The 25,661-nt window shown below is 42.1% G+C and overlaps 1 protein-coding gene across 2 annotated transcripts in view; it reads right to left on the bottom strand.

Annotated features, from left to right (window-relative positions):
• Positions 1–3,926: 3,926 nt before the first annotated feature.
• Positions 3,927–25,661, bottom strand: part of FMO4 (flavin containing dimethylaniline monoxygenase 4) — a 38,918-nt gene continuing 17,183 nt past the window's right edge. Inside the window, exons 5-10 of one of the 2 annotated variants that reach the window (NM_001192230.1) lie at positions 17,901–18,043; positions 16,581–16,780; positions 16,293–16,301; positions 15,088–15,440; positions 12,380–12,449; positions 5,956–6,549 (exon numbers count right to left, since the gene is read on the bottom strand). In NM_001192230.1, the coding sequence (NP_001179159.1) occupies positions 6,147–6,549; positions 12,380–12,449; positions 15,088–15,440; positions 16,293–16,301; positions 16,581–16,780; positions 17,901–18,043 (1,178 nt within the window). In that variant the 3' untranslated portion in view covers positions 5,956–6,146. Of the gene's footprint in view, positions 6,550–12,379; positions 12,450–15,087; positions 15,441–16,292; positions 16,302–16,580; positions 16,781–17,900; positions 18,044–25,661 lie in introns of both variants that reach the window. The other variant, XM_010813220.4, reaches the window with a different exon arrangement.

Genomic DNA, 25,661 nt, shown 5'->3' with positions numbered 1-25,661 from the left:
ATAGGCAGTTTAATAAAGAAAGGTTAGAATAAATTACTTAGGTTAGAAACAAACTGATTCATGTTTAGCAGGGCATTAGATCATAGCCTTTGGGATTATCTCTTTTGCTAGAGAGGAATCATTTGCATCTTTATTAAACATAAATCTACAAATTACCTTTACAGACTCTGAGTCTCTAATAGTTAATTAGAACATTCAGACTTCTCTTAGAAAATAAAATCATCCTTGAGAGGATTGTTAAATAATGCTTCAGTGTGACATTGAAAGAACAGGCAGATATCATCTTGGACTTGTTACCTTCTTTTGTGTGATTTTGCTTAAGAAGTGTGAGCAGGAAATTTTTGCTGTATCCTGTGTACCTGTGGTGGTCTAACTTTGTGTGGTACATAGTATGATGACAGGGTTCAGGGCATGCTAGCCCAAAATATGGCATGTAGCCATATTGAATGGGCTTCCCTGGTGGCTCAGATGGTAAAGAATCCACCTGCGATGCTGGAGACCTGAGTTTAGTCTCTGGGTTAGGAAGATCCCCTGGAGGAAGGCATGGCAATACATTCCAATTTTCTTGCCTGGAGAATCCCCATGGACAGAGGAGCCTGGCGGGCTATATTCCATGAGGTTGCAAAGAGTCGGACACGACTGAGCGACTAAGCATACTGAATATCTTAAGCTGAAAGAGTTTGAGACAACAGTAGGAGCAGAAAAGTCACTATGACACTCACCAGTCTCCATGTGAAAGGTACCCTCCCTGTACCAGAAGGAAGGAAGACATTCTTATCACCAGAAATAGGAAATTTGGGGCTGAGAAATCTTTACAAACAAAGCATGTCACACTAACCCTTGCCTTCCCAGTTACATTTTCACCATTTATTACCCCAGCCCAAACCCCCCTGCCTTGTCAAGTCTTCACAAATGCATTGTTTCTTTGTCTAAAAGGTATGAAAGCATCTTGCTCTGGTCACTTCTTTGGATTTTCATTCTTCATTCTTTTGCTCTTTCTCCATTTTTCAGACTTATTGTTTGGAATCACAAAAGCAAATCAACTTTATTATTTATATCATGTTTCATTTTGAATCAAAAAGAAATTTCTCAGTTTGTTTTTGTATCTTATACACTCATACTGAGTCTTAAATGATTTTTAGCTGCTTTCAGAAACCAAATTTCCTCTCAAAAGATGGTTCAGGCTAGGAATTCCCTGGTGGTTTAGTGGTTAGGACTTGTTGCTTTCACCGACAGGGCCAGGGTTTGATCTCTAGTCAGGGAACTAAGATCCCACAAGTTGTGCACTGCAACCAAAACAAAATAATCTCCCCCTCCTCCCTCACACACACACACAAAGATTTAGGCTTTAGTATAGTTCAGGCTGTAATTCAACATGTTCCTTCCGAACCACGGATGGAGAGACTGGGCGCCCTCTGCTGATTGGCCCCAGAAAACTGTACTGTGGTTGACTGGTTTTCTGTCTTTCAAGTTAGTGGTGTTCTTAAAGGTTATTGGGAGTGATTTATTTCTCCCACGTGACTCTAAAGAGCTGCCTCTTCCTGTCTTCCTTCTTGGTTACTCCTCTTCTCTGCTTTTGTCTGCTGCCAATGAACCATTACATCTGATTATTTGCCCACCGTTCACTTGCCAGGTACCTGAAAGTTAACTGAAGGTGGCTGAGGGAGGCCGGATTGCCTGGGATGGGTAAAGTGAGGTCAACTGAGTGCAGTGGATTGTGTGAGTGTGATATTTCTGTCCTATAGAGTGAATGGTAGGTGCTCTGATTACCACCTGCATGGAGACTCAGTGTTGACTTGAAGAGCTAGCGTGAGCTCAACGTGGAGAGGGTGTTAGAACTTGTATGCATAAGAGGAGTCCAAGAAAATGTTTTGGGGCTTATTTCCTCTTACGTTGTTATATGTATGTACATTATTAAACTAGAAAATGCAATCTCTGAAGCTTAGTCCTTTCAAAAAAGAGACTTCCCCTACACTTGAAAAATTTCTTTTGGGGGAGATAAATCTTTAGAAATTGTATAACAGAAGTACTTTATTGTAATGCTGAGCTTTGAGCACATTTTATTGTTGAACAAGAGACTTTTACAGCTGGCTTATTTTTGATTTCCTTGAAAGAATTTAGGAAATGTGGTTTGCCTCCTAAAGCTTCTTTAATATTGTCAATTTCATTTAAATTACACTTTTATGTTAAAAATATGAATTATGTGATAAGTGATAAAGCTTAAAATGACTTTAATAATATTTCTAAATGTTATGGGACTATGAATCACCCTTGGGACTTGTGTTTCATTGTCAGTCGAGGAGGTGGATGGACCTCTAGCTGCTGCTCTGAGGGTCATCTTGCTGCTGCTACTGTGGCTAAGTCGCTTCAGTCGTGTCTGACTATGTGCGACCCCATAGACGGCAGCCCACCGGCTCCCCTGTCCCTGGGATTCTCCAGGCAAGAACAGTGGAGTGGGTTGCCATTTCCTTCTCCAATGCATGAAAGTGAAAAGTGAAAGTGAAGTCGCTCAGTCGTGTCTGACTCGTAGTGACCCCATGGACTGCAGCCCACCAGGCCCCTCCATTCATGGGATTTTCCAGGCAAGAGTACTGGAGTGGGGTGCCATTGCCTTCTCCGGAGGGTCATCTTAGGTCTTTACAATTTCTCCCGTCCTTTCGCTGACCCTACCCAGGACTGTACTGTGCAGCAGATCACTTCTCCATTGCCAAGGGCTTTATAGTTAATAGATATTGTTTAAGAATCATTAGGACCAGGTGGCCTCTATGCTCTGATAGTTCCCAGTGAGGAAAACCTTCCTTGATGTATTCTGGTACTCAGGAGACTAGTTAACTTGTTTAAAAATCTTAATTTAGGAATGCATGTCCTGTTTCCAGGGACATATGCTCAGACTCTAGGTAAACTGTAAAATTGTTCCAAGACCCCTTGGTGGTATGGAGTGCAGCTGTGAACACTTCGGGATCGTTGTCTGCTTGATCCAGATCCCACCCGGTGAGTAAGCTGCCTTGTAATATGTGATCCAGTGAGTACACGGAGCTGTCTACCTCATTTTTCAGTCTCAGGATACCTTCTCGGTTTGGTGGGCACTTTTTGTTCCTTCCATCCTCCAACAACACTGCTCCTATTGGTCAGTTTTAGTTGGTTTTGAAGATCTGGAATTAGGTGCTTCTTTGACCAGGGCTTGTTGTCAATAAAACCCTAGAGACACAATCAACAAGTTATGTCAGGAGGTCCACTCCTAATGATGGAGAGTAATTCTTCCTTTGGCATTACTGGCTTGCTGCATCCTGGAAGGTCTGTCTGAGAAGCATGTGAGTGGTGCCACGGCAATGACAGCAATGGACTCAGGTCTTGAGGGGAGAGGGGACACAGGGACACAAGCGGGATCCTCGCTGGAGGGCCCACCAGGTGATCCACCAACAGCAGAGGCCAGACTCCCTGATTAGGCAACACGGAATAGAGCCAGGCCATAGTTTTCAAATCCTTTAATTCAGAGAATTAAAAATGTCTTCAAACTCTTCAGCTGTTAATAGTTAATTTATTATGTAAGTAACACCCTATATTGTCTCACTTCATGTTTACTTTTGAGGTAGGTGATATTTCTTGTCACCTCATTTTCCAAATGAGGACACTTGAGGCTCACAGAGGCTAAGTAACTTGATCAAAGCTTCACAGTTAATGGCAGAGCTGGGATTATAATCCAGGTTGAATCCAGTTAGTGCTTTCCATCAGTACCCCTGGCTCCCAGTTGCTGATCAGTTGTATACATTCTGACTGCCACATGGATCGTCTTATAAAATTAGATGTTGGTGGACAGTCCTTGTTCGTTTGCAGAGCTGAAGTAGTCTGAAGTAATTTATCAAGTTGGCAGAAGAAAAGAATGTGGGTGGAAGAGAGACAAGGAATGTCAGCCAGTGAAGCCACTGTTTAGTCATCAAATATTTATTTTGCAGTATTTTTATCAGGCAGTGTTTTAGCTGAACAAGATGATGGTTCCTCTCAAAACACCACCATTTATTTGGAGATGGACACAAAAAGAAAATTACATTAATGTTATAGTAACAACAGAACAATGATGGAGTAGTATGTGAGATGGCAGTCATGAAAAGTGAAAGAAAGTGAAAGTGTTAGTTACTCAGTCATGTGCAACTCTTCTGCAACCCCATGATCTGTAGCCCCCCAGGTTCCTCTGTCCATGGAATTCTCCAGGCAAGAATACTGGAGTGAGTTGCCATGCCCTTCTCCTGGAATCTTCCCAATCCAGGAATTGAACCTGGATCTCCTGCATTGTGAGCAGATTCTTCACCATCTGAGCCACCAGGGAAGCCCAGTCATTATGTAGTGGCAATCAGCTCTGCTCTGGGGACTCAGAGAAGGCTTCACAAAGGGAGATAATCAAGCTTGCCCTAGAAAGACAGGTGTGAATTTGAGTAGCTGGAAAAGGCAACAGCTTATGCCAAAGTGAGGAGGTATGAGTACTAGATGGTAGGATTTTGAAGAGGAGGGGTAGCTACAGCCCAGGATTCTGGTGACCTGGGCAAATGGACTCAGATCAGGAAGAGTCTCCTCTTCAGGGCTAAGGAATTTATTACCTCGAATCCAGGGAGAAACTTTGAAGGATTTTTAAACTGGAAAGCAACATGTCTGCTCTGGATCCTTTCTGGTTGTCCTTCCACACACACTCTCCATCACCTTTTGCTCTGCCCTGTGGCCTAGGAGGCTGACCTCCACAGGAAACATCAGTTGGTGTATCGTATCCTAGGAGTGCCACAGCAAAGTGGGTGGCTTATTCTTTCACAGTTCTGGAGGGTAGGATTCTGGAATTGTTGTTGGCAGGGCTTTTTTTCCCTCTGTGGATTTTGAGAGAGAATCTGTTCTGTGTCTCTTTGAGTGTTTGCTTGCTTGGCGACCCTTAGTTTGTAGATGCATCATTCCAACTTCTGCCTGTCTTCACATGGTATTCTCTACTGTAACTGTGTCTCTGTGTCTTTTCCTCTCTCTCTCTATGAAAAAATTATTTGGCTGCACTGAGTCTTAGTTGCAGTATGTGAGATCTTCAGTTGAGGCATATGGAATCTAATTCCCTGACCAGGGATCAAACCTGGGCCCCCTGCATTGGGAGCCTGGAGTCTTAGTCACCACACTGCCAGGAAGTAGCTTTATCCTCTTTTTATAAGGATCCTCTTTTTATATTGGATCTAGCTCACCCTATTTCAGTATGATCTCAACTTATGTACATTTGCAAAGATCTTATTTCCAACTTATGTATATTTGCAATGGCAACCCACTCCAGTATTCTTGCCTGGAAAATCCCATGGATGGAGGAACCTGGTAGGCTACAGTCCATGGGGTCGCAAAGAGTCGGACATGACTGAGCAACTTCACTTTCTTCCTTTCACTTTCTATTTCCAAGTAAGTTACCTGTGGCACCATTCACAGGTACCAGAGGTTAGAACTTGACTATATTTTGGGGGGGAATGAATGCAATTAAATCCACAATAGTCAGTAACCTTGCCTTCTGAATTTTGGTTGGGTTAGGCCATTGAGAAACATGGGCAGATCAGAGGGAGGGAAGAACGTAAGATTAGGCAATGAATTTCCCTAGCTCTGTTCTTTTGGGGTCACCATGGACTGCCTTCAGTGGTGAGCTGGAGATCACAGCTCTTGAGAGGTGGTCCTCTCCACATAATCTCACTCTCTTATTCATATTTGTTCTCCCTTTGCCTCATTAGAAAAACTATGGATGGTAAAAGCATCTCACGGTTACTAGTCTGGGAGTATTTCATTCTACTTATGATTTTCCTACACTCTGCTCAAACCATTGGACATAATCTTTACATTAAAGTTTCCACAAATTAGCTAATTTGAGTTCTGTCTTGTCCCTACCAAGATCTTGATGGAAACGATGACAGTATTTTTTATTTGAGAACAACTGCTTAAGTAAAGGAGGCAAGAAAGGAGGTACTGAGACTTGAGAGGAAGATAGAACAGTAATTAAGGTAAGAGATGATTAGACCTAAACTTGTATGATAACAGCTATGTTGGAGAGGAGAGGGGAAAAACACAAGATATTTGGGAACAGAATTAATATGACTGGGTACAATCCTCATAACCCATCAGATTTATCCTCACCAAATACTTATTAATTAAGGGGATAACCTGTCCTGTAGTTTTTCTGGCACCAATTTCAAAAAAATTGAAGATTTGTAGATCAGTAGAAAGGAAGCAAGCAGTATAGGTGCCCCCCAGGCTTTCAAATAATGTGACATGGAGGCAGGTTTGAAGGAACCAGGAATGGTTCGAGTTTTTAAGGGTTTCAGTGTCCTGTCCCACTGGGTCAAGATGGCATTTCGGGCTCCATCCCATTTCCCGGGGCCCATGAGGCGATACTGGTAAGGAGTACATGGTCCAAAGAAAACTTCCCATGCTAGTCTGGGATCCTTGATGAACAGGAGTGGGATGTTGGGCTTTACGCCTATGAAGGAAGCGAGGTCATCCATGTAGGAAATGTAGTCAATTTTGTCTGCACCGGGATCTTTCATCAAACCCCTGAGAGGGAAGAAGATGGATCACTTGATTTTCAAGTTATGAGTTTCTCCACCTCCCACCATTTTGTTTCTTTCTATTGGCGTCAAACCAAGTTGGGAATGTTTTCCTGTGTTGGGGAGAAAAAGTAAAAGGAGTTTATTTGCATAGGGTATTTGTGAGTGTAATTAATTTTGTTAAAGGAGATGTCAGAAGAAGATGATGTGAAGAGGAGCTTTAAACAATGTTTCAGGTTCTTGAATTTGATATGAGGGTAAAATCAGATCAGTCCAGATACCACAGTTATTGAACAAATAAACATGATCAGAAAGCATCACATATATAACCACCTGAATTATTTTTATTGATGTTAATTGTGAGTTGAGAGGATCATACTTGGTGTAGCAGAACTGAACATGACACAGATGTGAGTACAGTTGACCCTTGAACAATGAGGGGGTTAGGGGTATCAATCCCCCATATAGTTGAAAATCTAAGTGAAACTTGATTCCCCTCAAACCTAACTACTAATAAATTATTAGTAAACTAAAGGCCATACTGATAGCATAAACAGGTTAACACATATTGTGTATGTTATATGATCCTATGCTGTATTCTTAAAGTGAGAAAAGAAAATGATATTAAGAAAATCATAAGAAAGAGAAAATTTATTTACAGTACCGTACTGTACTCATCAATACCATAAGTTTATATTGTCTGTTTATAAGATGAATCATCTATCAGTACCTACATCAATATTGTCTTATATGATACAAAACACTGTAGATGTTATTTGTATTCCTAACACTGGACATCAAAAATGAAAAGATAATGTGAAGAAGAAATTCATATTGATTTACAAGTATAATGAATCATACATTGATAATGAAGAAGCAGTAGCAATATGATTGTTTCATGGAAGCCTAGCCTACATAATAATGAATAATCATTATAAAGTTTTTATGATATATGGTATTATAGTCATATTCATAGTACAGTATTGGAAACATTGTTACATTAAAAAAAACCCACTTACCTGTGCTGATGGACTGTTTCTCCAAATATGAAAGAAAGAGGCGTATTGTATAGTAATATAATTCTTTGAAAGCAAAGTTAGAAACCAATAAGAAAGCTAACACATTATTAATTTTATATTACTGTACATGTCACTCACCTTATGCCTATGTAAGGATGGGCTATCCACTCCCTACAAGTCTCACACATGAAGTTCTATATGATAAATACTTAAGCAGTGATGACGATGATGACACAAAAACTTCTCATTCAGTTCTTGCTGTGCAGGTTTTAGATTTTCACATTAAGACACATATACAACAGATAAATCTATTAACAGTGGGGCATGATGATTATTTACTATTCATTAAGAGGAAGTGGATCATCATAAAGGTCTTTATCCTTGTCATCTTCACATTTAGTAGGCTGAGGAGGAGGAAGATAAGGGGTTGATCTTGCTGTCTCAGGGTGGCAGAGAGGAAAGAGGTGAGGAGGTGGAAGGGGAGGCTGCAGAGACAGGCACATGTGGTGTGACTTTACGGAAATACTTGTGTAACTTTATGGCTGCTGCTGCTGCTGGTAAGTCGCTTCAGTCGTGTCTGACTCTGTGCGACCCCGTAGACGGCAGCCCACCAGGCTCCACCGTCTCTGGGATTCTCCAGGCAAGAACACTGGAGTGGGTTGCCATTTCCTTCTCCAATGCATGAAAGTGAAAAGTGAAAGTGAAGTCGCTCAGTCGTGTCCGACTCTTAGCGACCCCATGGACTGCAGCTCACCAAGCTCCTCAGTCCATGGGATTTTCCAGGCAAGAGTACTGGAGTCGGGTGCCATTGCCTTCTCCAACTTTATGGCAATACACTGTAATTTCTGTCTGACTTTTTTGCTTTTTCACTTCTCTTAAAAATGTTTCTATATGATACCAATTTTTCTTCCATCATTTGCTGTAGTTTCATTGCCTGTATTATAGAAGGGTCCATGCTGTAAAAGAAGTCAAAATCAGTCTTAAATAACTGGAATCCTTTTGCCAGATTGTCTGATGTCAATTTGCTTTCTGGCACTGCTTCTCCTATGTCTTCTTCCTCAGCCTCTTGCCCTGGTTTGGAAGCACTCATCCCCCTATCAAATTGTCTTCTGTTAATTCCTCTGGCGTGGGGTCTATTAGCTCTCAAATTTCTCTAAAATCCTTATCTTGAACTCCAGGAGTTGGTGATGGACAGGGAGGCCTGGCATGCTGCAATTCATGGGGTCGCAAAGAGTCAGACACGACTGAGTGACTGAACTGAACTGAACCGAAACCCTTCACTCCCACCTTCCCCCCCCCCCCCAATATCTACAATCTGTTTCATGATTTCCTTGACTGGTTTTGTTGTAAACCCTGCAAAGTCACACACAACATCTGGACGTAGTTTTCTCCAGCAGGAATTTATTGTTTCAGGCTTGGTGGCTTTCATAGCTTTTTATATAACCACGATGGCATCTTCAAAGGTGTAATCCTTCCAGGCTTTCATGATATTTTCTCTATTGGGATTCTCTACCATAGCACTGACAATCATTTCCATAGAGCACTTCAGATGCTTTGTGTTCTGGGTGGCCAGGGGATTATCCAATATCAAAAGAACTTTTAAAGACAGTCACTTATTGGCAAGGTACTTTCTGATTTTAGGGACAGAGCAGTGAAGGAACTAATCCAGAAAAAGGGTTGTCATTGTCCACGCCTTCTTGTTGTACAATGAAAAGATGGGTAGCTGGTATTTATCTTTTCCCTTCAAGGCTGGGGGGTTAGCAGTTTTACAGTTAAGGGCAGTCGTGACTGTGAATCCCCCCTTGAGAAAGGAATGGCAACCTACTCCAGTATTCTTGTCTGGAGAATTCCATGGATAGAGGAGCCTGGCAGGTGTGTTCAGACACGACTGAACAACTATCATGACCATAAACCCGACTGCATTTACACATGAATGGAGAGTTAGCCTATGCTTTCCTGCCTTAAATTCTCATGCTCAGTTTTCCTCTTTAATAATAAATGTCCTTTGTGGCATTCTGCTATCCGCCATCCCCAGGATAGGGCACTTTTGTCTGCATTAAACACCGTTTCAGGCAGATATCCTTTTTCTCCAGTGACTGTCTTAACGGCATCTTGGAACTCTGTCTGCTTCCTCTTGGTCAACAGAAGCTGCTCCTCCTGTTATCTTGACTTTTTTTTAAAGACCCTGCTTTCTAAAATCAGGAAACCATCCTTCTCTAGCATTAAACACTTCTGCACGTTTCTTTTGCTTTCAGTTGTCATATAATGACTTCACTATTTTTCAAATCTATAAAAGTCTATAAGTATGCCTTTCTTATAGCAATCCTGCACACACATAAAAGCTGCATTTTCTTTTTTTTGTGTGTGTGTACACATTTAGTTTTATTGTAACAAAGCAACTTGTACACTTTTAACGTTTAAAACTGAGCATCATCTTTCCTTTCCAGTGAAACAAAAAGAAAAATTTAAAAATAAACAGGAACAAAATTACAATAGAGAATGTCAATTGCAAATAAGATCCTACAGGTTCTGCTGATTCTCCCATGAGTGGCAGGGCTCAAGTCATCATTAGGAGAGAATTTTATTTTAAAAGTGTCATCTTAAACTGCAAGGATGTCCGTTAAACATCACAATTAAACATGCCAAAGAAGAAGCCATGTTGTCAAAATGCCCACTTAACCCACCCAAACATCTCAAACCCACCCTTTGCTGACCTTCTATAACCCCATTTTTTTAAGTTTTTTTTTTCTTTTTTTAAACAAGAGAAAGTAGACAGATACATGTTGGTAAATGCTAACTGCATTTTCAACACAAGATAAAAAAGTATTTCAGAAAAAGTGCAAGGTTTTCATGCCTGCTAGCACAGGTACAGTGATGGCTTCACAAATATTCTTTTTTATAATGGTCCTTATGCTGAATTCATTTATTGTGAAATGACAGGCAACTGTAGCTGCAGACCTCAGTCTATAGTACATGTCAAGCAATTCAGCTTTTTCTTGTAAATTCGGGACTTTTTCCTGCTTCTTGGGAGCACTTCCAGCATCACTTGTGGCACTCTAATGGGTCCCGTGTTGTGATTCAAGGTTTACATTATTGCACTAATCACGATGGAAAATACATGAGGAATGTGAGAGATCACTTTTTACTGTGATACGAAATTTGCTGGAGAGATGAACTGTTCATGCAGGGATGATTAGTGTCATATGACATACTAAGCAGCTAGGTGAAACACCTGGGCTCATCACAATAGCAAAGGAGGGGAGCAATGAAACTACTGCAGTAGTGCTACAGGTAATTTGATGCTGCTATGATTTAACGCTGCATCTTTACACTGTTTGGGCTTCCCACGTGGCTCAGTGGTAAAGAGTCTGCCTGCCAATGCAGAAAACACGGGTTTGACCCCTGGGTTGAGAAGATCCCCAAGAAGAGGAAATGACAACCCACTCCAGTATTCTTGCCGGGATAATCCCATGGACAGAGGAGCCTGGAGGGATGCAGTCTATGGGGTCACAAAGAGTCAGACACGACTGAGTGACTGAGCACACATGCATGCTTTACACTTGTTTATATTTCTCTTGCTTGTGAATGGCACAATGTATGATCTGTGTTTATGTGTGCAAGTTTTGATACATTTTAAATTTTATAATAGATTTTTGTATATTTGTCCTGGTGAGAGACCACAGTGGCCTGTTCTGGGGTGGTTAGAAGCCAGGGTGTGAGAGGGGTCTGGATTCTGAATTTATCTGAAGGTAAGAGTTAACAGTATTTGCTGAGGATGTGAAAGAAAAAGAGGAGAAAAGATCACTCCAAGGTTTTTGACGTTCAACTGCAATAAGTAGCCATCGACCGAGATGGGGAAAGTCTCAGAGTAGCCCATGTGCAGGTGGAGGTTGGTGGTTAGTTTCTAGACATGTTAAATTGGAGATACCAGGACTTCCCTGGTGGTCCAGTGGTTAAGAATCTGCCTTGCAAAGCAGGGGACATGGGTTCAGTCCCTGGTCAGGGAACTAAGATACCACAAGTCACAGAGCAACAAAGCCCACGTGCCACAGCAAAAGATCTCATATGATGCAATGAAGATCCTGTGTGCCACAGTGAAGACCTGAGGCAGCCAAATACATAAATAAAATGTTTTTTAAAAATTTTGAGATACCTATTACCTATCTAAGTGGAGATACCTAGAGGGAGTTGGTTTAGGATTTGGAGTTCCAAGGAGAGATCTGGGTTAAAGACCCAAGTTTGGGAGCCATGAGTACATGATGTCATTTAAAGCTATAGGCCTGGGGAGGTCACCCACTAGTGTTAACAGAAGTAAGAAGAGGTTTGAGAATTAAGGTTGGGGTTCACCAATGTTTAGGAGTGAGGAAGAAGAGACACTTGTAAATACAGAGAAAGAATAGCCTGAGAAGTAGGAGAACAAAGAGAACAGGGTTTGGGGCCAAGTAAACAAAGGATGGCCATTGTCTAGGGCCAGGTTCTGTGTTCTGCTGAGGTGACCTGATGTCCCCACCAGGCACATCATCTAAAGCCAAAAATCAATTTTTTTTGTTGACAGCACTGTGTGGCATGCAGGGATCTCAGTTCCCTGACCAGAGACTGAACTCATGCCCCCTGCAGTGAAAGCATGGAGTCTTAACCACTGGACCACAAATCTAGCTGGTGGAAGAGTTAGCACTAAAAATATATTCTTTTGGCTCATAATGCAATTATTTCTAACCTGCCCCACTGCTTCCCTAGGAGTGGCCTTTATATTGAAAAAAAATGTTTTGTAATGGAATATAATGGTAAATTTTCCCTGTAGCAGGGTATATTTCATACCTTTCTATGAGCTGCTCCTTCTTCATGGCCTCAGCCATCAGTTTTTGAGATGGTGGTATCTTACAGAGTCCTGTGAGAAAAGCCAGAAACATCACCAAAGTCACATGTGGTTCTTCCTTTGAGTTCTCTTCCCCCTCATTTCTGGCCTCCCACTGCTCCAACCTCAGAACATGTGATTGCAGAAGCTTAGAATAGGATTGGGGCTTTCCCAAGGTGGTAAAGAATCTGCTTGCAATGCAGGAGCCACAAGAGATGTGGGTTTGATCCCTGGGTCGGAAGATTCCCTGGAGGAAGGCATGGCAACCCACTCTGGTATTCTTGCCTGGAGAACTTCATGGACAGAGGAGCCTAGCAGGCTATAGTCCCCAGGGTCACAAAGAGTCAGACAGGACTGAGCGACTTAGCACAGCACACAGTACAGAATGGGAATAGAGCACAGAGGATAATTTTCTGGAGGTAAAATCCCTCTCTGAACTCACTTAACCTGGGTACTTATGAATCTACATGAGAAAGCTCTGACTTAGCCCTGGAGTGTACTTGCCACTGGGATCATTGTATCCTGTATAAAGCTGTAAAGACTTAACTTGGTGGTACCTGGTCTCTTGCAGGGTCTCTGGAGATGCATGAAGTCACTACTGTGGTGTGGTCTAATCAAGGTTTGTTTTGTCAGCTCTATCATTCTCATAAGCATTTTTGAGCTCATTATAAAATACTTTAAAAACCCAGGTAATATAATTCAAAAAGACACATGTATCCATGTACCCCAATGTTCACTGCAGCACTATTTACCATAGCTAGGACATGGAAGCAAACTAGATGTCCATTGGCAGATGAATGGATACAGAAGTTGTGGTACATATATACAATGGAATATTACTCAGCCATGAAAAAGAATGACTTTGCATCAGTTCTAGTGAGGTGCATGTGTGCATGCTAAGTTGCTTCAGTCATGTCTGACTCTTGTGACCCTTGGACTGTAGCCCACCAGGCTCCTCTATCCATAGGATTCTCCAGGCAAGAATAGTGGAGTGGATTGCCATGCCTTCCTCCAGGGGGTCATCCCAACCCAGGTGGATGAACCTGAAACCTGTTATACAGAGTGAAGTAAGTCAGAAAGAGAGAAACAAATATCATATATTAAGTCATATATATGGAATCTAGAAAAATGGTACCGATGAAACTATTTTTGGAGTAGGAATAGGGACACATAGAGAACAGAGCTGTGGACACAGCAGGGGAAGAGGGTGGGACGAATTGAGAGAATAGCACTGAAACATATATTACCGTATGTAAAATGTAGATTGCTAGTGGGAATTTGCTAGTGGAAACTGGCACTCATCTTGGTGCTCTGTGACAACCTAGAGGGGTGGGATGGGGTTGGGGGGGTGGGAGGGAGGCTCAAGAGGGAGAGAATATACGTATACTCATAGTATGAGTATGGCTGACTCATAGTGTTGTATGGCGGAACCTACACAACATTGTAAAACAATTATTCTCCAATTAAAAAAAATAATTAATCCCCGCCCCAAAAAACCCAGGTACTTAAGAGTCTTCTGTGTTTTTAATATAATTGGAAAATGCCATAAAAGCACTTTAATTTGCCTTAAATAAACATTTGGATAGTTTAATAAAAGGCCATGGAATTTTTTGTGTAATACAAATAAATGAGATTCCTAATCACTTTCTCCTCCTTTCACTCCACCTCCCCCCACCACCCCATTAAAATACCATGTCTGTCAATTTAGGAGAACATTTTAAAATATAGTTGATATACACTACATTTGTGCAGCGTGAGAGAAGTCAGTACTACTTGATACTGTATTATATGGTATTTATAAATTGTTGGTGATTTTTATTATTAAGGGCAGAATTCTGCTAAAGGACAAATTATTGGCTCAACTGTGATTATTGTTTATATTTTTACAAATGTAATAATACAAACCCAATTCTTTACAATGCTTACGAATCTAAAACTTGCCCTGGAGAGGTGTGATAACAATAGGAAAAGTAAGAATGACAGCTATCAGTTAATGAGCATTTACTCTGTGCCAAGTACTGTGTTAATTGCTTTGTAGACATTATTCATTTTACAAAACCCTTATGAAAGAGGTTTTATTATTCCCATTTTAACAAAGGGGCTGAGATTTAAAGAGGTTCTTGCAAAGCTAGTGAGTTGGGATTGGACTGGGGTTGGACTCTGGCAGCCCTGACTCTGTCACCTGTGTTCTGACAGTGATAACTGACAGCCGTTAGTGCCCAGTGTCTACAGTTTTTATGGGCATTTCTTAAAAGTCACTATCTTCTGAGACCCCAACTTTATTCACAGGGTATATTACTCTCAATATATTTCTTAAGAGGCAATATAAAACTCTACTGCTAGTGATAAATGGAAAGACAGGAGTAAATAGACTAGACTAGATTTGATTCGACTACAGCAGAATAAAATGGGATCCTGAGTACTTCCTCAGCTACTCTGAGAAGTGTGATTATTCTGTTCTCCAGATTTATCCTATCCACAGAGTCAAATCCTCTTTTTCCACTCACATTAGTGATACAAGCACAGTCACATACAAAATTAATTCTTCATTAAATTTTTTTGGGATATTTTATGGTACTTTAGCTCACATTTGTTGGATTTTAGATAAATTTCAAGGGACTGATTTCAAGACTCAGTTGTTCACATTGGGCTTTAAGTGGAGTCCAGGTACCTTTGAATATTCTTGTGGCCCATCGCGCTTGGAGCTCTGTGCCTGCTAAGATGGATCCTGTAAGGCTGATGAAGCCAATCATAGCTAATGTTGTCTTCTCTAGGTTTGAGGGAAAGACCAGCTTATATAGGAATATCTTCTTTGTACAAAGGGTTTTGAGAGGCTCTTCAAAAAAGGGAAAAGAATATGTGTATCCTGTAGTGAAGATCACAACATCGATGTTTTCTTCCACTGTCCCGTCTTCAAAGACAGCAGAGGTTTCTGTAAACTCCTTCACGCTGGTTTTAATAGTGACTGTCCCACAGAGGATACAGGTTGGCAGCTCATCATTCACAATCTTTTTTGGTTTTTTCCTTTGACACAGAGGAGAAAATTATTCACTGTAGCTATATTTATGAGACACTAGCAAATGATTTATTTAGTCAGTTCAAAATAATTATCTGCCAAGTCAAGGGAGTAAATTGACCAATGTCTAATTCAAAGTTGTCTGTTCTTAAGTTGTCACTTGACAGCAAGTGTCAGTTCTCAAGTTGTCATTTGCTGTTTCTATAACAAGTTTTGTTTTCCTGCTCCCAGTAGAAGGCATGTAGAAATTGACTAAACCTATTGTTTCCTGTGGGGTTTAAAATTCTCTCTCTCTTGGAATTAATTTCTGGAGCAATGTCAGGATCAAGTATATGACAATCCATTTGATAATCATTTTTGGATCTCACATCACCCAACCCTCAAAAGATTGACATTTGGCAAAGAGGAAATTGCAAAAAACTTTTTGAATTAAAAAAATTATATCTATTTACTAATGGATTTTCATAGTGAACATATTTTCATTATGAACATTTTCATATTTTCATTATGAGCATCATTCTACCTAATTGCAGCAGACATGATGTCTATAAAATTTATATATTGAATCATTCATTGTTATTCATTTTTTTCTATAAGTGAAAGCCATCTTACCAAAGAAAAAATTATTTGGGTCAAGCATTTAATAAAAATCACAACTTTATATGCATTTCCAAGGTTTTCTTTTTCCTTGCCAATGTGTAGGTCTATACAGATGTATATTAATATATATAATTCTAGGAATTCCTTTTGGCAATTCATACCTCTAATCATTCAGCCAGTGTGGACATTTATTAAAGGTCAGTGAGAACTGGCCATGTGTACTCACTGGTGCTCTCATTTACTTGTGAATGGTAGCCAACCTGAGAACACTCAAGGCCAATTTAATCCTGATTTTCAAACTGGAAATAAGGATGGAAATAAAGTTTCCATCCTTCATTTTCTTCGTTTACTAGTCTGCTACCAGACAGAGAATACTCCTAATTCAAGACCTCCTGTGGTACTGATGGACATTGTCTTAAGAAAATAAGCTTAGAAAAGGATAAACAAAGGCAAAGTCACAATTATTGAACATTTTAAGTTCTGAATTAAAGAGAATGAGAAATATTGATTAAATAACTTTACCATTAATTAAAAATATAATCAAATACCCCTTAGTAATATTTAGTCCGTAATTCGCATGGTCAAATCTTTTATTGAGGTGCCTCTCTTGAATCCACTTCAGAATACAGGAGGGCAGAACTTGTGCAATAAAATTATGGTGTCTTCTTGTAACCATCATATTAAGTGGGTAGCCCCCATCTGAAGAGCGGTTGATAACCCAGGTACCAGTTCTAGTACTGAGAAGTACCTAAAAACAAGGCAAGAAGGCTAAATACATGTACATCATTTTGTAGTATTTTTCTTCAATATATTTCAAATGGTTTTATAACATTCTAGTCTTATAACAACAGAGGACTAGTGAATTTGTACACAGATCTACAAATGACTGGGCTTCCCTGGTGACTCAGTTGGTAAAGAATCTGCCAGCAATGCAGGAGACCCAGGTTAGATACCTGGGTCAGGCAGATACCCTGGAGAAGGGAATGGCAGCCTGCTCCAGTGTTCTTGCCTAGAGAATTCCATGGACAAAAGAGCCTGGTGGTCTACAGTCCATGGGGTTGCAAAGAGTAGGACATGACTGAGTGACTAACACTACCTACAAATGACTAGTTATTCCAACCGCTGTCATTGTTTTCATAAATCACTTTGACTAATCTATGTATCAGTTAAATATTCTCATCATGTTTAAAGAATAGTAGATACATGCTGTTTATCTGGCAATTTTTTACATAAATAACATGGAATTTCAAGTGAGTTTTAAGATAGCAATATTAGCTGAATTAAATAAAAATCTACTATTTCCACATCTAATCATTGTCCTATAACTTATGATAAAGTGGAGTAGATTTCTAATTGGTGAACCTATGCTTGGGATTTCTAAAATCATTATGTATACATCTTGGGCAAAGTAAGAGGTGCTTTTACCTCAAAACAAAGTATAAATCTGCTCCTAATTGAAGAGATGTTCAGAAACCAAACTCCCCTTTCTCTGTATGTGGGAGTTTTTCCGGAATACTGAGAGTGTGTAAAAGAAAGACAGTTGGTGTGGGCGGAGCAATTTGCCCCTTTGACCTTGTTCCAGGAGCGCCTCTGAAAAATGCCTAGTGGTTTGGCATCCATACAGTTCTCCTCGACCCTTCTTGGAGATGGTGCAGTTCTGTAACGCATGCATCACGAAAGGCTTTATGGATTTTCAAGGTTTTCTTTTCCCATTTACTCTGTTTCCACATAATTTAGCAAATGTGGAATTCAGCAGTTCCACATAATTTCCACATATTTTGGCCAGTTTGTTTTATACCCTTGAATACCACCTTCCGGATGCCAGAAGTGATGCTAGGGGTGGGAGTGCAGATTCAGAGATGGTGTACCTGAGCTGCGGTTCGACTGAGCTCCACTGCAATGTCTCCTCCGGTGTTTCCAAGACCGATCACTAAGACGCGTTTGTCCTGAAAGCCTGCTGGGATCTTGTACTCTTGGCTGTGTAGGATCTGGCCTTTAAACTTATGGATTCCTGAGGGGAAGGAGGGATCAGAAATATCTAGAGTTATAACTCCTTTAATTGGTAGGCATAGGATCTTTGGGAAAAGGGACGTCTCAGAAACATGGCAGCCCTTTGCTTCTGCTGCCAGTTGCAGGAAGTAGAATCAGTATACCATCTGCTAGCCCACTGGATACTGTAAGCCCAGATATTGGTATAGTACAACATGTCTTGTTAAAAACATAGGAGAACTTAAATATTTCTGTGTGTTCCATTTGAAAGCAATTACTTAGGGAAATCAAGCTTACTGTAGACGATAATAAGAAACATCTCATGCATGACCCTGAACATCCTAGACAAGAAGCATTGGGTTGGCCAAGTTCATTTGGGTTTTTCTGTATGATTGTATGGAAAAACCCAAACAAACTTACTGGACAACCCAATAAATTGTTGATGCTTTATTTTACCCATCAGTATATTCTGTCAGAATTGATTTATGAATACATTAATAACATATTTACAGATTGAATTAAAACTCCTTTTTTGCAAAAAGAAATTTTGTAGCATGTTTTCATGTAAATAATTATTCGTGTTATTTAGGCTTGTTACTTAGCACTTATTTTACTTTGTGTTTTATCACATACTTATTGAGCTTTCTGGGTGGCTCAGTGGTAAAGAATCCACCTTCCAGCTTGGGTGCAGTCCCTGGGTTGGAAAGATCCCTGGAGAAGAAATGGCAACCCACTCCAGTATTCTTGCCTGGGAAATCTCATGGAAAGAGGAGCTGGTGTGCTACAGTTCCCGGCGTTGAAAAGAGTTGAACACAACTGAGCATGCACGCATACACTTACTGTTTTATTATAATGTATGCTTATTTATCGGAGAAGGCAATGGCACCTCACTCCAGTACTTTTGCCTAGAAAATCCCATGGACGGAGGAGCCTGGTGGGCTGCAGTCCATGGGGTCGCAAAAAGTCGGACACGACTGAGCGACTTCACTTTCACTTTTCACTTTCATGTACTGGAGAAGGCAATGGCAACCCACTCCAGTGTTCTTGCCTGGAGAATCCCAGGGACGGGGAAGCCTGGTGGGCTGCCGTCTATGGGGTCGCACAGAGTCGAACACGACTGAAGCAACTTAGCAGCAGCAGCAGCATGCTTATTTATTCTTTGTTCTTTTGTTATTTATATTTGTATTTCTCACTGATCTTTCAAGCTCCAAACACTGTCAATAGAAGTATCACTATTATGATATTTATATACTGTATATGAAAAGGGCTACCAAATATTTCTTCTCTTGATCTTTTTTTTTTTTTGGTAGTTATCTTATTGGCATCTATAACAGACATGAATTGTGGGTTCATAGAAAACTAAGAATTGTAGTAACAGTGGAAGCAGAGCTATTTACAGTGGTGGCTGTCACTGGCAAAGTCCATTAACAATTCCCAAGAAATACAAGTAGAATCTGAGTAATAAAGTCTAACCTTTTTCTTTTCCTTTGTACTTAGTCTAGTTTCACTTGATTATATGATATCCTGTGCAGAGGCCTTGTACCCAGCATTTCAGACTAGAGTTCCTAGTGTGAAAAGGCTGTGCCTCATCCTTTAGCTCAGCAGAACATGTGCAGAAGTGCTGTGCAGGATGCCTCAATTTGAGATGGTGGCAGGGTACCATGGGCAGAGATGCTGCACCTGGCACCACGATCTGGAGCCATGGGCAGCATGGCTGGGCCTGACCTTAAGAACTCCACACTCTTTCCTACTGATGAGGTACCTATAAAGCAGGCCTGTTGGGGAAAGATGTTCTTGAGAGCACAGTCTCACACATCTCCATTCTCTGATGAGAGAATAAAACTTACTTTTGCTTTTGATCTAACTTGGTCTCGTTCTTATTGGCTTGAATGATTTGGGGCAGGAATATTATTGGGGACTGACTCAAAAGGGTCAGTCTAACCCCCAGTTAGATTGGAGTCCATGCCATTTTGACACCTCCCATTTTAGTCTTTTGAGGAATCCATTAACAGTTGGGTGCTGGTTCCAAATTTCCTGAACTGGAAGTCTTAGTAGTAGTTGTAGTCTTTTTATGTCAAATCATGTGGAATTTGTGTGCCAGCAAATCACTTCAACTGCTCCCCTTGATAGTTTGAAACAAACCCAAAACAGAACATCTAAGTTATGGGGAACCAAATGTCTGCCATATGGAAGGATAGCTCATTAGGGTGCATTCTGCAGAACTGGAAGTTTCTGGGTATCACCCCCTGACTCAGGAGTGTTTCTGTAGGAAAGAAACCTGTGCATTGGAATAAGATTAGGGAAATCAATCAAGAGTCAACAGAAAATCTTTGGCATTCCTTCAGGTGCTACAGGTAGTGCCTCCAAATCTATACTACCACTTATCTTGAGTCATGGGAAGGGAATGTCAGACAAAAGAATGTTGGGGGCAGGGAGCTGCTAAGCTGGCACTCCAGCTGACCCCAGGAGCCCCAGTGGACATTCGACAGAGGGAGAAAGCCTGTCAAATTCTTAGTTGACACTGGTTCTACCTACTCAGTTCTGAACATCAAATCAGGAACACTCAGTCACAAGACATGTAGAATTATGGGGCTGTCAGTAAAGGCTCACGAATGGATATTCATAGGACCATCAGAATGTAAAGTGGGCAAACATAGGCTCAGCCACTCCTTCATGTGTGTTCCCACACACCCCATACTCCTGCCAGGAAGGGATATCTTAATAAATTGGGGGCTACTATACACCTAATGGGAAACAAATTGGAGATTGGTGTCCCCTTAGACAAAGGGCACAAGATAATAATGTTAATAATGACTGATGACAAACTTTCCCAGACAGAGCAAGTTAATCTCCTTGAAGTAAATCTGAGGTCTGAGCCCAGGGATGGGTAGGATAAGCTGCAGGAGCCAGTTTCATGATAATCCATCTAAAATGTGTATATAAATGGCCAAATAGAAAACAGAACCCCCTCCATTGGGAAGTCTTGTTCCGTACTGCCCTGTCACATGGCCTAACTGTCCAGGGCCTTATTAGAACATGTATAGCAGCATATAATACCTCCATTCTACTCATAAAGACACCCAGTGGGAAATAACATATGGTACAGGACTCTCAGGGTAATCAGTGAAGCCACCGAGGATATACATCTAGTAGTCTTTAATACTACACACTGCTGGTTACTATACTGTCCCCTGGGACCTGGAATTCTGTATCAGATTTAAAAGATGCTTTACATGTATTGAAAACAATAATACTGCTAGGCAGTCCTGCCTTAAAGGGTCAAAAATTCCTCCACCATCTTTGGATGGACTTTAACTAAAGACCTAAAAGATCTACACCAAGCCTCCTCCAATGTAGACAAAATTCTGATCGTCAGCCCTACTGAGGAGGCCTTTGATAAAAATACTGTAACCACCTTGAACCATCTGGGGGATAAAAGATATAAGGTATCCAAGAAAAAGGCTCAAATACCACACACTAGGGTGACCTACCTAGGCTTCATTCCTACAGAAGGTAAGAGAAGTGTAGAAAGCATTGGCAGCCTCGCCCCTCCTAAAACTAGAAGACAGCTTAGGGGTTTGTCCGGGGATGGCTGGGTTTTGCCACGTCTGGATTCCTAACTGTGGTCTAATAGCTGGGACTCTATGAAAAATTAAAAAGAAAGGATGATTTTTTTTAATGCAATTCAGAATGTAAAAAGACCTTTCAAGAACTGAAAATGCAATTACTTCAGGCCCCTGTTCTGGCTCTCTAAAATTTAGCTAAACTCTTTGACCTTTACATTCATAAGATAAAGGGAATCATCTTTGGGGTATTTGCTCAAAAACTGGGGACCCCTTACTCAGGTGGTTGCTTATATCTCTAAACAATTAGATCAAACTGCTAAGAGGTGGCTTTCTTGCCTCCCAGCAGTGGCAGCTACTACAACCTGGCTAAAGGAAGCTGAGAAGTTAACATTTGGTCAGCTGATCACTATATGAACTCCATACCAGATTTAGACTTTGGCTAGTCCCCAGAAAGTCAATTCAAGTTCAGGCTATGCTTTTAGACAATCCAGTGGTTTCCATAAAAAACTGACAGGCTAAATCCTGCTACCCACAGAAACAGGGCCCCTGGAGCACTATTATATAGAAGACATGATCTATTCCAGTTGTCCTGACCTAAGAAATGAGCATCTCCCACATGCCAAAGAGGAATGATTCATGGACAGGAGCAGTTTTATGAGAGAAGGAAAAAGCCTGGCAGGATGAGCAGAGACCTCCCAGGCCTATGTCTTAGAGGCGAGAAGCCTACCCCAGGGACTTCTGTTAAAAAGGCCTTGCTGGAGCCTTTGGGATGGGGAAGATCTTTGATGTTCACACAGAATCCCAGGATGTGTATGCCATTCTACACGCATGGGGCTATTTGGAAGGAAAGGCATGTCTGCTGCAGAGAATAAACAGGTGAAAATGGCTTAAGCATATTGAAGCAGTATAGCTTCCAAAAAACGTGGCAGTGGTTCACTGTAGAGGTCACCAAGAGAAGAATGCAGAGGCAATAAAGGGAAACAACAAGACGAGTGCAATTGCCCAAAGGGCGGCCCCAGAACCAATAACCTGGCAACTATCCCCCCACATCCCCATACCTCAAAGGCCAGATCCATCCAATTATTCCTCAGTCTGCACAAAGGAAGAATTAGACACACCTGGAAATGGGGATTCACTAGAGATCTAGGAGGCCATGGGTAGCTAGGTAATGAACACAGGCAATAGTTCTTTTCCCAAACTGCAGCTTGTCAATCTTCAGGGGGGCTCATCAAGTAACTCACTCTGGGTATATAATTGGTTCTCTGAGTTCATGGTCACTTCTGGCACGAGAAGTATAATCAGTCAGATAGTTGAGACCTGCCCCATCTGCACAATGAACAACCCCAACACCAGACCTCTCAGAGGTCTCCAGATCAGGTCTGTTCAGACCAGAGGAACATATCCTGGGGAAGACTGGCAAGCTGATTTCACTGCCATGGCGAGAGTACCCAGCAATTTCAGGTATCTCTTGGTGCAAGCAGACTCTTTTTCTGGGTGGATAGAAGCATTATTAGGGCTCCCCAGGTGGCACTAGTGGTAAAGAATCCCCCTGCTAATGCAGGAGGCAAGAGACGTGGGTTCGATCACTGGGTCAGGAAGGTCCCCTGGAGTAGGAAATGGCAACCCGCTCCAGTATTCTTATCTGGAAAATTCCATGGACAGAAGAGCCTGGCGGGCTTCAGTCCCTGGGCCTGCAAAGAGTCAGATATGACTGAACAACTGAGCATACACACACAGAAGCGTTATTAACAGAAATAATTCCTAGGTTTGGGCTCCCAGGGTCCTTTCTAAGCAATAATGATCCAGTACTGTGTCTCAAATGATGAAAGGGATAATGAGTGCCATGGGTAGATCCTGCTTTTAGCTTGGAGGCCTTAATTGTTGGAGAGGGTAGAAAGATCTAAACAGAGCTTGAAATGGGCCTTAGCCAAGCTGTGTCAGGAAGCTCAAGAAAACTGGATTAGGTAGCTTCCAATTGCCCACTCCCTATGTGGTTAGCCCCAAGGGATAAGTTAGAGTTAAGTGCATTTGAACTCATGTGTGGTAGACCCACCCACTACCCCACTGACCACCCACCCCACCCCCCCACCCCCGCCCCAAAGAAGGGAAACCTTAACTTGAAATGGAACAACTCTAGTATGCCCCCCAGGTAGGTAACCAAGTGATTACCCCACCCCCTGTCCTTGCTCTCTACCCATTTTGGTTAAGAGACTGGGTGCACCTAAAAACCTGGAAGACCAGCTGAGTTCTAAGTGGAAGAGACCCCACTTGGTGATCCTAACACCCACACTCTACCCTGAAGTTGCAGGGTTTACCCCCTGGGCACATCACCCTTGAGTGAAGAGGTTCCTGAGCCCCAACCTGTGGAAGGACACCCCAGGGCAACAACCCCCCCGCCGCCCCCGACTACTCAATTGAACCTCTCTGACCTGAAGCTTCTCTTCCGGAAAACAAAGTGTGGCCAGGAAAACAGGCAACAGCAGTGAGCCTCCACATTGGGGGATGCTTGCCTACAGGCAAAAGACCTAGATACTTGCATTTTTAGGAAAGATTTGCTCTTGCTAATACTTGGGCCATGTATGTTAAATTGTCTGGTGTCCTCTGTCTCCAAAAGGTTAGACAAACTGTCACTCAGTGATACGAACAGTTAGGGTTGAAGCCTGGTGACCATCAACACATCTAAAGGCAGCTGGGAAGATGCTCTGGTCCTCCACTCAGGGTTGTGGGGATGCCTGGAATTAACAGGAAGCAATTTTTTTGGGCTTCAAAATCACTGCAGATGGTGACTGCAGCCATGAAATTAAAAGATGCTTACTCCTTGGAAGGAAAGTTATGACCAACCTAGATAGCATATTCAAAAGCAGAGACATTACTTTGCCAACAAAGGTCCATCTAGTCAAGGCTATGGTTTTTCCAGTGGTCATGTATGGATGTGAGAGTTGGACTGTGAAGAAGGCTGAGCGCCGAAGAATTGATGGTTTTGAACTGTGGTGTTGGAAAAGACTCTTGAGAGTCCCTTGGACTGCAAGGAGATCCAACCAGTCCATCCTAAAGGAGATCTCTGGGTGTTCTTTGGAAGGAATGACGCTAAAGCTGAAACTCCAGTACTTTGGCCACCTCATGTGAAGAGTTGACTCACTGGAAAAGACTCTGATGCTGGAAGGGATTGGGGGCAGGAGGAGAAGGGGACAACAGAGGATGAGATGGCTGGATGGCATCACCAACTCGATGGACTCGAGTTTGAGTGAACTCCGGGAGATGGTGATGGACAGGGAGGCCTGGCGTGCTGTGATTCATGGGGTCGCAGAGAGTCGGACACGACTGAGTGACTGAACTGAACTGAACGGAATCACAGAAGACAGACCTGAGCCCCTAATACCCCTCAAGGATGAGGAACAGGACAAAAGACAGAGGAGGGATGTGTGGTTGGCAGAGCCCATTCTGGGTGATAAAGTCTAATCTTGTTTTCTTCTCCTTTATGCTCAGTCTAGTGTCACTTGCTCACAGGGTGCCACATGCAGAGGCCTCACACCTGGCCCTTTAGACCTGAGCTCCTAGTATGAAAATGGTTTCCCCAGTGGCTCAGACAGTAAAGAATCTGCCTGCAATGTGGGAGACCCCGGTTCCATCCCTGGGTCTGGAAGATCTCCTGGAGGAGGGCATGGCACCCCACTCCAGTATTCCTGCCTGGAGAATCCCATGGCCAGAGGAGCCTGGTGGGCTGCAGTCCAGAGGGTCACACAGAGTTGGACATGACCGAGTGACTAACACACTCCTAAACTGTACAGATTCCTCAGCACCGGGGTGTATGCAGAAGTGTGTGGACGTCACTGAATTCGAAATGTTGGCGGTGGTGGGCCTTCTGCGGGAACGCTGCTCTGCCCTGCAATCTGGAGCTGGAGCCTGAACATCACGCCTGCACCTGTCTGGCAAGAACTCCGCCCCCTCCCCGCTACAGAACGCTACAAAGCAGCCCCGCCCACGATCGTTCCAGGAGAGCTATTCTCTACAGCCAGATGGCACTCCTCTCCATTCTCCAATCAAAGAGTAAAGCCTCCTGTGCTTCTGAACCGA

The sequence above is a fragment of the Bos taurus genome, chromosome 16, assembly GCF_002263795.3.
Source record: "Bos taurus isolate L1 Dominette 01449 registration number 42190680 breed Hereford chromosome 16, ARS-UCD2.0, whole genome shotgun sequence".
In the NCBI taxonomy this organism is placed as follows: domain Eukaryota; kingdom Metazoa; phylum Chordata; class Mammalia; order Artiodactyla; family Bovidae; genus Bos; species Bos taurus.
The sequence above is the reverse complement of the archived record's forward strand: the minus strand, read 5'-3'. Positions and strand labels throughout refer to the sequence as shown.